A 16,469-nucleotide genomic window follows, 5' to 3' on the forward strand; every position below is an offset into this window, starting at 1 on the left:
AGCTATTTTATGATCACAACAATGTTAACTTATAAAGATTAAAATTGCCTTAATGTGTATACTTTACTAATTGTTTTATATACTTTAAATTAAGACTGCCTTAGAAATAATGATATTCTAATGTATTTATTGATTGTATTTTTTAAGAAGATACCCAAACTAATAACAGAGTCCCTTTTTTCTCTCCTTTGTCTCCCCTCAAAAGAAACTAAAAAAGCCTCATAAATGAATAAAGACAAATAGGAAGAGATCTAGGAGAAGATTATATTGCCTCTCATATGCCAACTTCATTCCTTTCTTTTCTATTTCCTTAGCAGTGAGTCTGTACTAGAATCGTGGGGATGGTAGGGTGGTTGGTGGTGGTAGCATGGACCCCGCTAGCCCTCAAATTCATTCTGGTGTACTTAGCAAAAGTATCATCGTTCTCTACCAGTAAGAGGATGCTGTGTTTAAAGAGTACTATAAAATTAGCCATTTAGATATGAGGAAAATTTTTACCAAGTGAGTTCATGATATATTACATTTTGGAAAATATTACATTTTAACATAATAACATATATTATGTCTTAATATAAACATTATGGCTGCTTCAGAAGGTACACAGAATGAATTAGAGGTTACAATATGTTTTCATTGTCACATATCTAGCAGCTTATTATTTTATCTCCCTTTAACAGCATTTTAAGAACTTGCATCTACATTTTGACCCAATGTGTAAAGCTTAATGAAAACTAGATTTTTTAATATTCAGGAGTGTGATTATCCTATTCCTGAGGTTTTAATTGTTCAGTCCAACATGCATTACCTTGCACGTGTCTGTGAATCATCTTCAGAGTTAATACTGTTTTGTGGTTTTCATTCCTAGTGGAGTTCTCATAAATTCTCCCTAGTCTTGATTAATACAAATGATTTTTTTTTTTTTTGGCATCAACAAATTTTATCACCTCACTATTCATCCCCTCTTCCAGATTGCTAATAAATATAGGCCGGAGGGGATGGCTTAGTGGTCTAAGCATCAGATTTGAAATACCTAGAGTCCCTGGAACTGCAGGTTTGAATGTCAGCAGAGTCAACCCAGCTCTTCATTCTTCCAAGGTAGATAAATGGAGTTCCATGCAGATTACTGTGTGGGGTCATTAGGATGAGATCTTTAAAAACTGAGGTTTGTTATGAGTGATACAAATCCCGTGTGTCTTTCTGAAAGAGTGGGGGTTTGGATCAGAGTTTTAACAAAATTTCCCTCTGAACTCATTATATGGTCTCTTATGTACTAGTTGGCATCCTCCTCCCTGGAGGTCTCTGAACTCACATAGTAGTGCTACATTAGATTTATAAACATTACAGGAACGTTTTAGGAGAAAAGTCCTCTTCAAAAGAAAGAAAATGTGATGATTTTATATTGATGGCCACTCGTCCTGTGGCCACGCTATTGTTCGTATGTTTCAATTCATGACAGTTGGCCATTGTTATACTTTGTGCTTCCTTCTTAATTGTCTAAATCTATAATGTTTAAGGGATTTAAACATTCTTTTTTTCCTTTATGATAGCCTTCAGTAAGAAAGGGTGTGCTACCAAGAATGCTCGAAGAGATTCTGAAGACTAGACTGATGGTGAAGCAGTCGATGAAGGCTTACAAGCAAGACAGAGCCCTTTCACGAATGCTCGATGCACGTCAGCTAGGACTTAAGCTGATAGCAAATGTCACATTTGGCTACACAGCTGCTAATTTTTCTGGGAGGATGCCATGCATTGAGGTAAGTGATAAAAGTCTATAGTTTTTTTCAAAAGAGACTAAAGCAGCATTAAATGAATGCCTATTCATTAAACCATTTTGTTTTGAAACTTTAGACAAAATGGTTTCATTTCCATAACATAGGATCAGTTTTTCTCAAACCAGGACTTATATATTGATATATACATATTCTTAGGAATTTGTGCATTTTCTCTGAGAACTCTCTGTTTTGTTCAATGATAATTTTAGAAATTAGCATACACATATTTCTGCATAATCTGGATGACCCTATTGTAACCAATTACTGACATGAGATTTCAGTGCCGCCTTTACAGCATTGTTTACAGTAACATTGGTACTAAATAATTCCTTTTAATGTGTTGATAGAGGTCTGATGATAGTTCAGTTGTCTTCTCCAAATGTCAGAATAAAAGCAATCATTCCATATTTACTAGTGTACCAGTAGATACAAAGCAGAACCTTTCTTTTGCAGTGGTAGTTGCAATTAAAAGACACTTTTCATTAAACAAGACTGATTTCTTGTTATTTACTAAATTAGGGTGTTAATTTGACATGAATACAGTATAGTATGACAGAGTAATATAATAATTTACTAATGGTTGGGAAAGGAACAGAGTAAGCTTGTTTGCTTGATGATCTTTTCATGCCAGATGAAGGCTAGAGCATTGTGGTATACCATATTTGCAGTAGTTCAATAAGGGAAAAGCAGTGGAAGAATCAAGTTCCCACAGAGCTCACAGTAGGCAAAGTAAACTCCAAAAACCTGTGCAAGGGACTTCCGGTTTCATGTCCAACATGTAAGAAACTGCAAGTCTCTACTCTGTCCTCACACTAAGTAAGCTGAACAGACAGAAAAATCAACAACTCTTCTTAGATCTGTCAGAGAGGTGAAGTCACAGGGTAAACTGCTGCCCCCAAAACTGAAGAGACCAACAAGTGTATACAGAGAGTCACAACTTACCAGAGCAGAAATCAAGAGCACAGATCTCTGTGAGAACCAGTGCCATGGTAGGGAAAACCGAACTATAAATGATGAATCGCTGGAGGCTCAGGGTGGACAAATCTGAGTGATAAAAACTCCAAAGGACCCAGTCATCAGGGTCCCCACACTTTTGTGAATTTTACCTCTAGGAGCTCAACCAGGTTCTAACAGTGAATATCAGAAAAAAAATTCCCTTGTGCTTCTGGCACAGAGAGAGGAAAAGAACCATTTTGAAATACACCAGAGCATTCCGTTTTTAACAGAGTCTGCCCTCAGGAGAAACTATTTAACCAGCGCTTAACCTGATGGAGTTTTATCAGAGCCTAACTGACCTGGAGAAAGGGAAATATCCAGCTCCAACTGCTGTAGCCTTCTACATGGAAAAAAAATACTGCAGCCCACTCTAGTCATCCTGTCCCACCAAAGTGGGGTGAAAAACTGAAAATCGCATGTGAAGTCTACAGTCCAGAGGCACAGTTCACTGAAAGACTGAGACCTACTCGTAGGACTAAGGAGCCCTTCCCCTCCCCCGACACCTTACCACCACATTACTAAAGGCCTATTTATAGCAATTCCGTTTACCCAATACATCATGTCTGGCTATCAAAAAAAAATTGCAAGACTTACTAAAAGCCAAAAAACAGTTTGAAGAGACAGAGAAAGCATCAGAACCAGACTCAGATAAGGCAGGGATGTTGGAGTTTGTCAGACTGCAAATCTAAAACTATGATTAGGATGCTAAGAGCTCCCTCCAATAGCTAAAGTAGACAGCATGCAAGAACAGATGGGCAGTGTAAGCAGAGAGGTGGAAATTCTAAGAAAGAACCAAAAAGAAGTGCTGGAAATCAAAAATCCTGTAACAGAAATCAAGAATGCCTCTGACTACTATGCTGAACATGGCTAAGAAAAGAATCTCAGAGCTTGAGGAAATCTTAGTAGAAACTGCTAAAACTGAAAAACAAAGAGAAAAAAAGACTGAAAAAAGAGATATCCTAAAACTGGGACAACTACAGAAGGTGTAACATACATGTAATAGGAATTCCAGAAGAAGAGAGAAAGGAACAGAAGACATACTGAAACAATAATGACTGAGAATTTCCCCAAATTAACGTCAGGCACCAAACCACAGATCGAGGAAGTTCAGAGAACACCAAACAGAATAAATGCCCAAAAAACTAAACCTAGGGACATCATTTTCTAGGTTTCTAGATACTGCAGAAAATCAACACTAAATTAAAAATCCTGAAAGAAGCCAGAGGGGAAAAACCACCTTGCTTATAGAGAAGCAAAGGTAAGAATTATATCCAACTTTTCCTTAGAAACCACGCAAGCAAGAAGAAAATGGAGTAAACTATTTAAAGTGTTAAGAGATAAAACTCTTCAACTAGAAATCTGTACCCTACAAAATTATCATTCAAAAGTGAAGGAGAAATTAAGATTTTCCTCAAAAATTGAGGGAATCTGTTGGCAGTAGACCTGCCTTGCAAGAAATGCTAAAAGACACTCTTCAGTGAGAAGGAAAATGATAATAGGTCAGAAACCTATATCAATACAAAAGAATGGAAGAGCATCAGAGAAGGAATAAGTAAAGGTAAAATAAACACTTTTATTTTTCTTATCCTTAATTGATCTAACAATTAACAATTTGTTCAAAATAATAATAGCAACAGTGTATTTGATTATGTTTATATACATGTATATATAAGTAAAATGAATAACAAATGGTACAAGGAATGGGAGGAAGGGATTAGGATTATTTTATTATAAAGTACCCACACTACCTATGAAGTGGTATAGTGTTTTGAAAGTGGTATATTTTAAGTAAATATAAATATTGCAAAATTTGGGGCAACCACTATAAAAAGTTAAAAAAAATACAACTAATGTGTAAGAAGGAGAGAAAAAAGAATCATATAAAACAGTCAAAACCACAAAAGGCAGTAAGAGTGGAAAATAAAAATAGGAACAAAAACAAAGGCAACACATAGAAAATAAAATCAGGAAGGACATAGTTGAACAACATAATCAACTGGATATAATGGACATTTATAGACTACTTCATCCAACAACAGCTGAATACATATTCTTCTCAAGCTCACATGGAACATGCACCAAGATAGACCACATTCTGGGCCATAAAGCACTTTAACAACTTTAAAAGAATAAATCATACAATATCTGCTTTCAGATCACAATGGAATTAAACTAGAAATCAGTAACAGAAAGATAGCTGGAAAATCCCCCAAATACTTAAAGATTAAGCAGCATATTTCTAAATAACACATGAGTCAAAGAAAAAAAATCTCAAGAGAAGTTTTTAAATATTTTGAACTAAATGAAAATGAAAACACAGCTTATCACAATTTGTGGAAGTCAGCAAAAACAGTACTTAGGAAATTTATAGATTGAATGCATATATTAGTGGGAAAAAGACCTAAAAACAATCATCAAGTAAGCTTTTACCTTAGGAAACCAGAAAAAGAACAAATTAAATCCAAAGCAAGCAGAAGAAAAGAAGTAATAAAAATTACAGCAGAAATCAGTGAAATTGATTTTCTCAATTGATTTCATGTTTTCAAAGAACCCCAAAGCTGGTCTTTTGAAAAGATCAATAAAATCAATAAATCTCTAGCCAGCCTAACTAGGAAAAGAAAAAAAAAGAAAAGAGTACACAAATTGCAAATATCAGATACAAAAGAGGGGATATCACTTCAGTTTCCATGGACATTAAAAGGACAATAAAAGAATATTATGCACACAAATTTGATAACCTAGATGGAGTGAACCAATTACTTGAAAGACATAATCTGCCAAAACTTGTACAAGAAGAAATAGGCAGTCTGAGTAGGCCTATATCAAAGAAATTGAATCATTAATTAATAGCCTTCTAAAACAGAAAGCATCAGACCCAGATGGGTTCACTGTTAAATTCTACCAAACATTTATGGAAGAATTATACCATCTCTCTACAGTCTCTTTCAGAAGATGCAAGCAGAAGGAGTACTTTCTAACTCATTCTAATTACCCTAATACCAAAACCAGACAAAGACATTATAAGAAAACTACATATCAATGTCTCTCATGAACATAGATGTAAAAATCCTCAATGAATATTAGCAAATCAGATCCAAAAATGTATAAAAACAGTTGCACACCACAACCAAGTGAGATTTATTCCAAGTATGCAAGGTTGGTTCAACACTGAAAAACCAGCTGAGAGCCATCATATCACATTCAGGTTAAGTAAGAAAAATCACATGATCATGTTAACATACAGAAAAGGCACTTAACAAAACCCAAAACCCATTCATGATACAAACTCACAGGGACTAGGAATAGAGGAGAACTTTGTCAGTTTGATGGAGAATATCCACCAAAAAACCTACGGCTCACGTTATACTTAACTATGAGAAACTTGAAGCTTTCTCACTAAGGTCAAGAACAAGACAAGGATGTCCCAACTCATCACTGTTTTTCACCATCATACTAGAAGTCCTGGCTAATGCAATAAAACAGGCAAAAGGAAATAAAAGGTATGCAGATTGGGAGACTTCCCTGGCAGTCCAGTGGTTAAGACTCCACAATTCCAATGTAGGGGGTGCAAGTTCAATCCTTGGTTGGGGCACTATGATCCCACGTGCTGTGCCATGCGGCCAATACAATAAATAATAAACCTTTAAAAAAAAAAGGTATGCAGATTGGAAAGGAAGGTAAAACTGTCTTTGTTTCCAGATGACATAATCCTCTATGTAGAAAATCCCAAAAAAATGATGCACAAAAAAACCCTCCTGGAACTAATAAGCGATCATGTAGCAGAGCTGCAGGATACAAGGTTAATACACAGTGTATACCAGCAATGAACAAGTGGAATTTGAAATTAAAAACAATACCATTTATATTAGCACCCCCCAAAATGAAATACTTCGGTATAAACCTAACAAAATATGTACCAGATCTATATGAGGAAAATCCCGAAACACTGATGAAATAAATCAAAGAACTAAATAAATGGAAAGATATTCCACGTTCATGGTTAAGATGACTCAGTATTGTCAAGATGTTAGTTCATCCCAAATTGACATACAGATTCAATGCAATCACAGTCAAAATCCCAGCAAGTTATTTTTTTGATATTGACAGACTGATTCTAAAGTTTACATGAATGGGAATTCCCTGGTGGCCTAGTGGTTAGGATTTGGGGCTTTCACTGCTGTAGCCTGGGTTCAATCCCTGGTTGGGGAACTGAGATCCCACAAGCTACTCGGCCAAAAAAAAAAAGTTTACATGAAGAGGTAAAAGACTCAAGAATAGCCAACATAGTATTACAGAAGAATAAAGTCAGAGGACTGACTTACTGTAAAGCTACAGTAGTCAAGGCAGTGCAGTATTGGCAAAAGAATAGACAAGCAGATCAATGGAACAGAATAGAGATTCCAAAAATAGACCCACATAAATATAGTCAACTGATCTTTATCAGAGGAGCAAAGGCAATACAGTAGAGCAAAGACAGTGTTTTCAACAAATGGCGCTGGAATAACTGGACATCCACATGCAAAAAAACATGAATGTAGGGCTTCCCTAGTGGTGCAGTGGTTGGGAGTCCATCTGCTGATGCAGGGGACACGAGTTCGTGCCCCGGTCCGGGAAGATCCCACATCCCTCATGGGCCCGTCAGCCATGGCCGCTGAGCCTGCGCGTCTGGAGCCTGCGCTCCACAACAGGAGAGGCCACAGCAGTGAGAGGCCCGCGTACCGCCAAAAAAAAATATATATATATATGTGTGTGTGTGTGTATGTGTATATATATATTGTGTGTGTGTATGTATGTGTATATATATATATATCCTAACCTTAGAATAAGAATTTGGGGGTTTTGATCTGGCAGTAGAAGTTGAGGAGTGGAGTTCTGCCAGGAAGTACGCTACTACCTAACATGTTGAAAACTGAATGCCAAGCAACATCTGCCTCCTTGACCCTGGACTTTTCAGATATTCTGAGGTTAATGACTGCAAGCTTGCATTTGGCCCTTCTTTACATGCCAACATCACAATTTAATAATGTTAACTTATTTATGAAGTCATTAGTGGAAAAAGCTGTCAGCATCACAGAAAGGGTCTCTCGTGAACATGTCACAAGTTAGCTCCAGTGGAGTCAAAATGGAAGCTACTGTCTTTAAAGGCAAATAGACTACTGACTATGGCCGTGTGCTTTCCTTCAATGAACACACAATCAAAAATATTTGACAGTACCACCAAGATCACATAAAATATGCTAGATCTAGACTATCAAAGAGAAGGACAAGACTTTGTAAGCAAGAATTCCTGTAAGAATGCAGAGAATGAGTAATGTAGCTAATAGTTGTAGGTTAATGTCTCTGTCTCAGCTCAACACTGTCACCGATGTGTTTATTCCATAAATTAAAAATTTTATGTCTTCACATTTTTCTCCTAAACTATTTACTGTTCATGATAAAGCTGTATATACACATACATGTATATCTGACAACTTTTTCAACTGGCTGTTCATTGTCTCTTTTTCTTTTTTTGTGAGATATAATTGATATAACACATTATATTAGTTCCAAATATACAACATAATGATTCAATATTTGTAATATTGCAAAATGATCAATATCATTTAGACCACAATAAGTCTAGTTAACATCCCTCACCACACATAGTTAAAATTTTTTTCTTGTGATGAGAGCTTTTAAGATCTACTCTCTTAGCAACTTTAAAATGTACAATATTATTATTAACTATAGTCACCATGCTGTACCTTACATCTCTAAGACTTATTGTATAACTGGAAGTTGGTACCTTTGACCACCTTCACCCATTTCCGCCCACCTTCACCCATTTCCGCCCCCCTCCCCCCCGCCACCTCCTGCTTCTGGCAACCACCAGTCTGTTCTCTGTATCTATGAGTTCAGTGGGGTTTGGGGGTTTTTTGTTTTAGATCCCACATATAAGTGAGATCATAAAGTATTTGTCTTTCTCTTACTTCACTAAGCATAATACTCTCAGCGTCCATTCATGTTGTTGCAAACGGCAAGATTACCTTCTTTTGTATGGCTAAATAATATTTCATTGTATATGAACCCCATTTTCTTTATCCATTCATCCATCAGTGGACACTTAGCTTGTTTCCATGTCTTGGCTATTATAAATAATGCTGCAGTGAACATGGGGATACAAATATCTTTTCCAGTTAGTGTTTTTGTTTCCTTCAGATAAATACCCAGAAGTGGAATTGCTGGATTATGTGTTGTTCTACTTTTAATTTTTTGAGGAACCTCCATACTGTTCTCCATAATGGCTGCACCAATTTACATTCCCACCAACAGTGCAGGAGTGGTTCCCTTCTCTCCACATCCTTACCAACATTCTTTTCAGAGAACTTTTACTTTAAATATTTTTCTTATTATGACTTTTCAGGATCCCAACCATTGCCTGAATTGTGAAATCAATTAATTTCCTCTTTTTAAATCCAGTCTCTTGGCCCTGTAATGTTTTTCAAATTAGGAACTATGACACAAAGTAGCAGAATCAGTTTTAATGTAATTGCCACTCCTTCTCTCCCACTGTCCCCCCCCCCCCCCCCCCCGTGCTCCTCCCTCTCATGCCTCTAAGTCCTTCATACTGCATGGACTTCAGGGCCAGCTGCAAAATAGTTCTGACTCTTCCAGATATAGCTTAAATGGGTCAGACTAGACAGCAGGAGGCAGACATTTAGGACCAGTATATGTGTGTATTTGTATGTGTATATCTCAAAAGCATATTGGACTCTAACACTCTATGGCTCACCCATTTAGCTATTTGCTGTCACATATTTTTATCTTGTGTGAAAGTGGCAAAAGATGACAGATTGAATATTTTATTCAAACTTGAATTTCAATTAGGTGACCTGATTTTTTTTTTAATGTATTAGGCTATAGTTCATATTCTCAAGTTTTTCTAATGCACTAAAGGTCTCAACAGGATTCATGATCTTAATTTAAAACCCAAATTAAGTTTCTGCTGTCAGTGTTTTATTTATTCCTTTGTTCATACACTTAATATTTCCTGTGTAAATGACTTTAAACAGCCTTTTAAAATAAGTATTATTCAATCCTGCATTTAGTTCAGATAATTCAAACTTTACAGTAAAAGGGGAAAGATCATTATAAATACTGTTTGCGTCTTAACACAAAAGAAAAAGTGCATAATTCTTATTTTAAAACTTTAAAAAGTAATGTTCCATTTATGCTGAATGGCAGTTTCCCCAACCCTTAGCTTTAGTGAGTTTGATCAATGAAGCAGCAGTGCTATACTAGTCTCCTTAAGTTCTTTAACTATGAAATATAATTGGCCTGCTTCTCATATTTGTCAAGATCCACCATCTTCTTGTTTTGTCAACTTATGCCATGATCACTGTTAAAACTCAATCACCAATGAAAGAACTTAGACATATATCTGCCTACTTGATTTAAATTGAACCCTTGTAATATATTTTCTATCATATAATTATGCATTTTTCCTTGTATCAATATTTAGTGTCATCTAAAAAATATGTATAACCAATCACTGAGATATAGGTTCAGCATAAGCTTTACTGATACTGAAAAAAATGATCATAACACTCCAACAGAAAAATTTTGAAAGACACACATGCACATACATAGTGTAATTTCCTGCTTAGTTGGTTATAAAGGCATTTTAGAAAGTCCTTGAATAAATAAGGCTTTTTCTTCTAGGATCAAATGTAGCTATGTATATAGTGCAGTCCATTGTACTCACTGATACACTCACAGGCAAGTCTGTATATTGATTGGTTTCTTTTAAATTATTCATTCATCTCATTTTCTTCTTGAGTACTTGTAGAAAGAATGATGGCACTGGTGATTTTTGTTTTTTTTAATGTTCTTTTCTCCTTGTTTCATTTTTAGAAATATTTAATAATTAAAGTTAAGTATTATATATTAAAGTCTGTTGTCTTATACTAAACTACATTAAGAAATTATTTTCAATGTGTTTGTACCAACAGGTTGGTGATAGTATTGTTCACAAAGCCAGAGAAACCTTGGAACAAGCTATTAAACTGGTGAATGATACCAAGAAATGGGGTGCTAGGGTTGTATATGGTGATACTGACAGGTAATGAACTTTCTGTTTTGTAGTTGTCTTCTTGCATCTCCTCAGATACTCATTTCAGTGTGTGGAATGGCTTAAGGGTAATCCTTCCTAAAAACAGAGTTCTACCTAAGTTCTTTTCAGTCCTTATGATCTTGTGATTGGAGTTAACACAGGTCCTGATTTACCAGATATGATCTTAAGAGACAGAAAATGTATATGACCTGAGCCACAGAGTGCGAAAATTCCCAAGGCATCCCTCCAGGTAGCCAAGTAGATAGGGATCTGTAAAACCTGCATACACAGGAGTCTAATCTGTTTAAAGAAACAGCTTTTAATGTGAAGAATCCCTCAGATAGCTGCAGCTCTCTGAATTTAAATATATATCTTAAAATAATCAAACTTTTCACTGGGCCCCAAAATCTGTTGACCTTCTTCTATAAACAGTGCAGATTCCAGATACATTTTCCATTTGATTCCAGAGGCTCACAGACTTCCTGAAGCCCATTCTATCCAAAGGATAGAACTGCCTTTGAATCCTGAATAACCTCAGCCTGCTTGCTTGCTTTGATATTTTTCAGGGCCCAGTTATTTATGTAACATCTTATTTATACGACTTACTAAAATTTTTCTACAATATAGGTATTATGCAAATTTCTTAGAGTCTGAAATTTTTTTCATATTGAACGCTTAGAGTCACAGTGCGATCATTCTAAGAGCACTTGCCTCAGGAGCTCTGATCACTTTACAGTGCGGTGGAGCAAGCAGAGATAATGCTTCTAATCACTAAAAATAGCTTCTAGGTAATCTTTAAACAGCATTTAATCTTCTCCAGTTTTTTAATGCATATACAATCAGCATAATCATATTAATGCTGAATGAGACCTTTCCTCCTATACCAGCTGTTTCATTATCAGCAGGTGGGGATAGTTTCAAGTTATCCAGGCCCCAGTTATCCATAGTCTCTACTGTTCCCCGTCAAAAGCCACTCCTCACTTTGACTTTGGGTATTTCACTGCTCTGTAAAACCACTTCTGCTGAATAGTCTAGCAAAATAAAAATTACTGGAACATAGTTTTTCACCTTGTTAGCAGAGCTCCTCACAAAATATTTAGGGAAGAGGAGAAAGTTAAACTTTAAATTGTTGAGTTTAATTCAGGGTTTAAACACATCAGTAGTTGACAACACGCACCCAGAAGCAGAAGTTGGCATGATTCTGACTGTAAGATTTTTAGGCATTCAAACAAACCAAAAAACACAGAATGTCAGAGCTGGAAGAGGACTTTTTTTTTTTTTTTTTTTTTTTTTTTTTTTGCGGTATGCGGGCCTCTCACTGTTGTGGCCTCTCCCGTTGCGGAGCACAGGCTCCGGACGCGCAGGCTCAGCGGCCATGGCTCACGGGCCCAGCCGCTCTGCGGCATGTGGGATCTTCCCAGACTGGGGCACGAACCCTTGTCCCTTGCATCAGCAGGCGGACTCTCAACCACTGCGCCACCAGGGAAGCCCTGGAAGAGGACTTTTAGGTCAGGAGTTTTCATGACCTAAAAGGGTCGGGAGAAAACCCTAGGGGCACATTCTCAGATGCTACTTAAGAGCAGATTCCCCTGGAATAAGAAATTTGTCTAAGATTGCCCAACTAGTTAGCAGTGGAGCCACAAATTGGTATGTCTCTACATAAGACATCACAGGTTTTTATTATTCTAATCAAAAGTGTAGGAACTTCCCTGGTAGTCCAGTGGTTAAGACTCTGCACTCCCAATGCAGGGGGCACAGGTTTGATCCCTGGTTGGGGAGCTAAGATCCCATGTGCCACACAGCACAGGATAGATGGATGGATGGATAGATAGATAGATAGATAGATAGAAAGAAAGAAAGGGAGGGAGAGGGAGAGAGAGAGAGAGAAAAGAAGAAAAAGAAAGAAAGAAATTGTATTTGCAGATTTGCAGTATCTTTTTTTTTTTTTTGGCTGCACTGCCTGACTTGTGGGATTTTAGTTCCCCGGCCAGGGATCCAACCCGGGCCCTGGGCGGTGAGAGCGCCGAGTCCTAACCACTGGACCGCCAGGGAATTCCCTGCAGTATCATTAGAGCTTTTGACTACCATTCACCATCTGATTCATTCAACAAATGTTTACTGAAATACACTGTATGAGGGCAGTTCACTCTAGGGCATGCATTCTCAATGGTAATAATACTGCCCAGTAGCGCACAAGTTGGTCCTCGAGGAGCAAAGAAGTACAGTGGGTTTTGGCCCCACAAAGCTCAACCCTACCCAACAACATTTTAATCCTTAGTAATTACTTTCTCTTGTTAAATTTACTTTTAACTTTTTTGGGGGGAGGACAATAATGATAACATACTGAGAAGCACTGCTCTAGGGATAATAAATGTATGCTTGGTGGAGGGAAAGAGTTCTTAACCAAGAGTGAGATCTGGATTCTTTTTAGCTGTGCTCCTAGCTGATTGCATGGCCATCAACAAAGTCGCTTAGGGCTTCCCTGGTGGCGCAGTGGTTGAGAGTCTGCCTGCCGATGCAGGGGACACGGGTTCGTGCCCCGGTCCGGGAAGATTCCACATGCCGCGGAGCGGCTGGGCCCGTGAGCCATGGCCGCTGAGCCTGCGCGTCCGGAGCCTGTGCTCCGCAACAGGAGAGGCCGCAACGGTGGGAGGCCCGCGTACCGCAAAAAAAAAAAAAAAAAAAAAGTCACTTAGCCTCCCTGAGGCTGTCATCAGAATGAAGGAAATCTGATACATGATGAAGAATGACCATTGCCTCCCTCTAGTTTCAGGACTGCTGACTTTATGAATCTTGGAGTCTAGCTAAGGGAGATTGGTTAACAAAGCATCAAAATTACTCTGTTAGAAGGGTGTTTCTCTCTCTAGAGCAGTTATGCATTATTGTCCATTTAGACGGTATAAATGTAAACACCCTGACTATCTTTATATTGTAGTGGTTCAAACAATTATTCTATATAATAGTGGTTATCAATAATATTTATCCAAAAAATAATAATACTTATCCCACCCTAGTGGGATAGACCTACTCCCATCAGTTATTGAAGCTCTCTGTAGTAGTGATTCTTAGGCAGGGTAGGGAAGGACGTTTGACAACACACATACTGCCGGGGCAGCAGAAGGGTGGTGGGGAACTAGAACAAAAATCTCTTGGGAAATTGATCTGAGTATAATTGAGAAAAGCCTCCTAGGTGATTCTAATATCCTCGCTTAACTCCCCACCCCATGTGAAATGAAAATCACTGCTTTAAATGTGATCTATCAACCAAAGATAAACATTATTTAACTACATTAAAAGCACCAGTAACAGACAAATAGAAACTTTTTTTTTTTTTGGCTGTGCCACACAGCTTGCAGGATCTTAATTCCCGGACCAGGGACTGAACCCACTCCCTTGGCAGTGAAAGCATGGAGTCCTAACCAACTGGACCACGAGGGAATTCCCTAGAAACTTATAAAACAGTCTTTCTCTTCGTAGGCTGGTCACCTACATTCTGTTAAGTGACCCAAAACTTCCATTAATCCTGGTCAGCTCTCTTGAAGCTTAGCTCCAACTAAAACTAGCCAAAACAACACAGATGAACTCAAGTAAAACCCCTAACACTACTAGGTAAAATCTCAAATATATACCCTATAATAACTTTTAAGATGTAAAGTATGTGTTCCTTTAATTTTTTATCAACTTTATCAAGGTATAATTTTTAACAAAAAAGTACATAGTTCAATATACAAAATGTATAGACCCATGTAATCAGCTGCCACCCCAGTCAAGATATAGAATATTTCTATCACTGTAGAAAGTTCTGCCATGCTCCTTTGCAGTCAGTCTCTCACTTTCATCCCCTACCCCCAGGTAACCACTTACCTGATTTCTATTACCATAGCTTAGTTTCTCTGTTCTAGAGCTTTACAGAAATGTGTGTAGAAGCACTTCAATTCATTATTGCATCTGAACATTTTAAGCATAATAATCTTTGTTTTTTAAGTTTGGCATTTACATCTAAAGTTAAACATACCCCCTTAGCATGACTCAACAATCCTAATCCTTGGTATTTACCTAAGAGAAATGAAAACTTAGGTCCACACAAAGACTTGATGCACCTCTTCATTGCAGTTTTATTCTGATAGTCCAAAACTGCAAACAGTCCAAATGTTCATCAGCAGATGAATGGATGAACAAATGTAGCATATCCATACAATGGAGTACTATTCAGCAATAAAAAGGAACCAGTTACTGCTACTTTAGCAACATGGGTGTATCTCAAAAATATGCTGAGTGAAAGAAGCCAGACATAAGTATGTACTGTATATTATATAAAATTCTTGAAAGACAAAACTAATCTATAGTAATTGAAAGCTGGTCATGTGTTGCTGGGAGTGGAGTGGAGAATTATTGCAAAGGAGTACAAGGGAACTTTATGGGGTCATGAAAATGTCCCTATATCTTGATTCCGGTGGTAGTTACACAAATATATTAATTTTCTAGGGCTGTCACAGATTTGGTGGCTTAAGCACAGAAATTTATTTTCTCACAGTTCTGGAGGTTTGAAGTCCAAGATCAAGGCGTTAGCTTGATTAGCTGTGCTCACATGATCTTTCTTCTGTTCATGTACATTCTTGGTGTTTCTTTGTGTAATTTCCTCTTATAAAGACACCAGATTAGGCTCACCCTAACCACCTAAATTAGAGCATCATTTTAACTTAATCATTTCTTTAAAGGCCCTATCTCCAAATACAGTCACATTCACAATGGGGGTTAAGGTTCTCAGCGTATGAATTTAAGGGGCACAGTTCAGCCAACAGCAAGCCTATACGTTTGTCAACATTCATGGAACTGTACACTTAGAATGTATTCATTTTATTATATGCAAATAATATCTCAATGAAGTTGATTCTTTAAATAATCTTTCAAAAGGAAATTTTGTAATAATCTGTTTTTTTAAAGGCTATACTGGTATAATGAGCATCAGATGGGCCTAGAAAGAAAATATTATAAAAAGCTTTAGGTGGTTCAGAATATAGCCTAGCTTAAAAGTATAATTAGCTATCTAAGGCCTATTTGTTGTGCGTTATGTTAAAATTAATTCAGATTGATAAATTTTTATTTTCAAGGCCTTAAGTAATATTAAATAAATACTCCTTAAGCTTTTCAGATCAAACTCTTAACACAAGTACTATCTGCAATATTGGCAGAGAAAGAGCTTTTCAAAAAAAACCATCCAAATGAGACTGAAAGTCCAATATAAAAGCATTTAAGAAATAATAAGATTGGTTTATGTGGCTCCAAGAATCTTAAAGTCCATGTTTCAAGATAGTATTCATTTCTACTATTTAATGTCTTTCCACTAAAGTTATAAATGAAGATCAGCTTTATAATCTCTATTCCTTAAGTATATTTATTCGCCATTACTTCTTTTGGTCTCAGATTGTGGTATATACTGAAATGTAAAGTGCTGTTACAGAGTTAGCTGGATTATATTAGGAAAAAGTGCCCAGTACTTTTATCAGTTATTTTTTAGTATTTTTCATATTAGATTTTTTTTAATCCGTATTAGAAATCCTTCCCTCTTGACCTGCATATACTGATGGTGGGATTGTATGTCAGAAATA

General features: G+C 37.0%; 1 protein-coding gene across 4 annotated transcripts in view; it reads left to right on the forward strand.

The window, feature by feature from the left end:
* The window catches only part of REV3L (REV3 like, DNA directed polymerase zeta catalytic subunit), a 187,375-nt gene that overhangs the window by 153,784 nt on the left and 17,122 nt on the right, over positions 1 to 16,469 (forward strand). For 3 of the 4 annotated variants that reach the window (XM_060030078.2, XM_060030079.2, XM_069541357.1), the window contains 2 exons: positions 1,548 to 1,754; positions 10,760 to 10,869. In XM_060030078.2, the coding sequence (XP_059886061.1) occupies positions 1,548 to 1,754; positions 10,760 to 10,869 (317 nt within the window). Of the gene's footprint in view, positions 1 to 968; positions 1,096 to 1,547; positions 1,755 to 10,759; positions 10,870 to 16,469 lie in introns of those variants that run through there. The other variant, XR_009521942.2, reaches the window with a different exon arrangement.

The sequence above is a fragment of the Delphinus delphis genome, chromosome 14 (assembly GCF_949987515.2).
Source record: "Delphinus delphis chromosome 14, mDelDel1.2, whole genome shotgun sequence".
Lineage (NCBI taxonomy): Eukaryota > Metazoa > Chordata > Mammalia > Artiodactyla > Delphinidae > Delphinus > Delphinus delphis.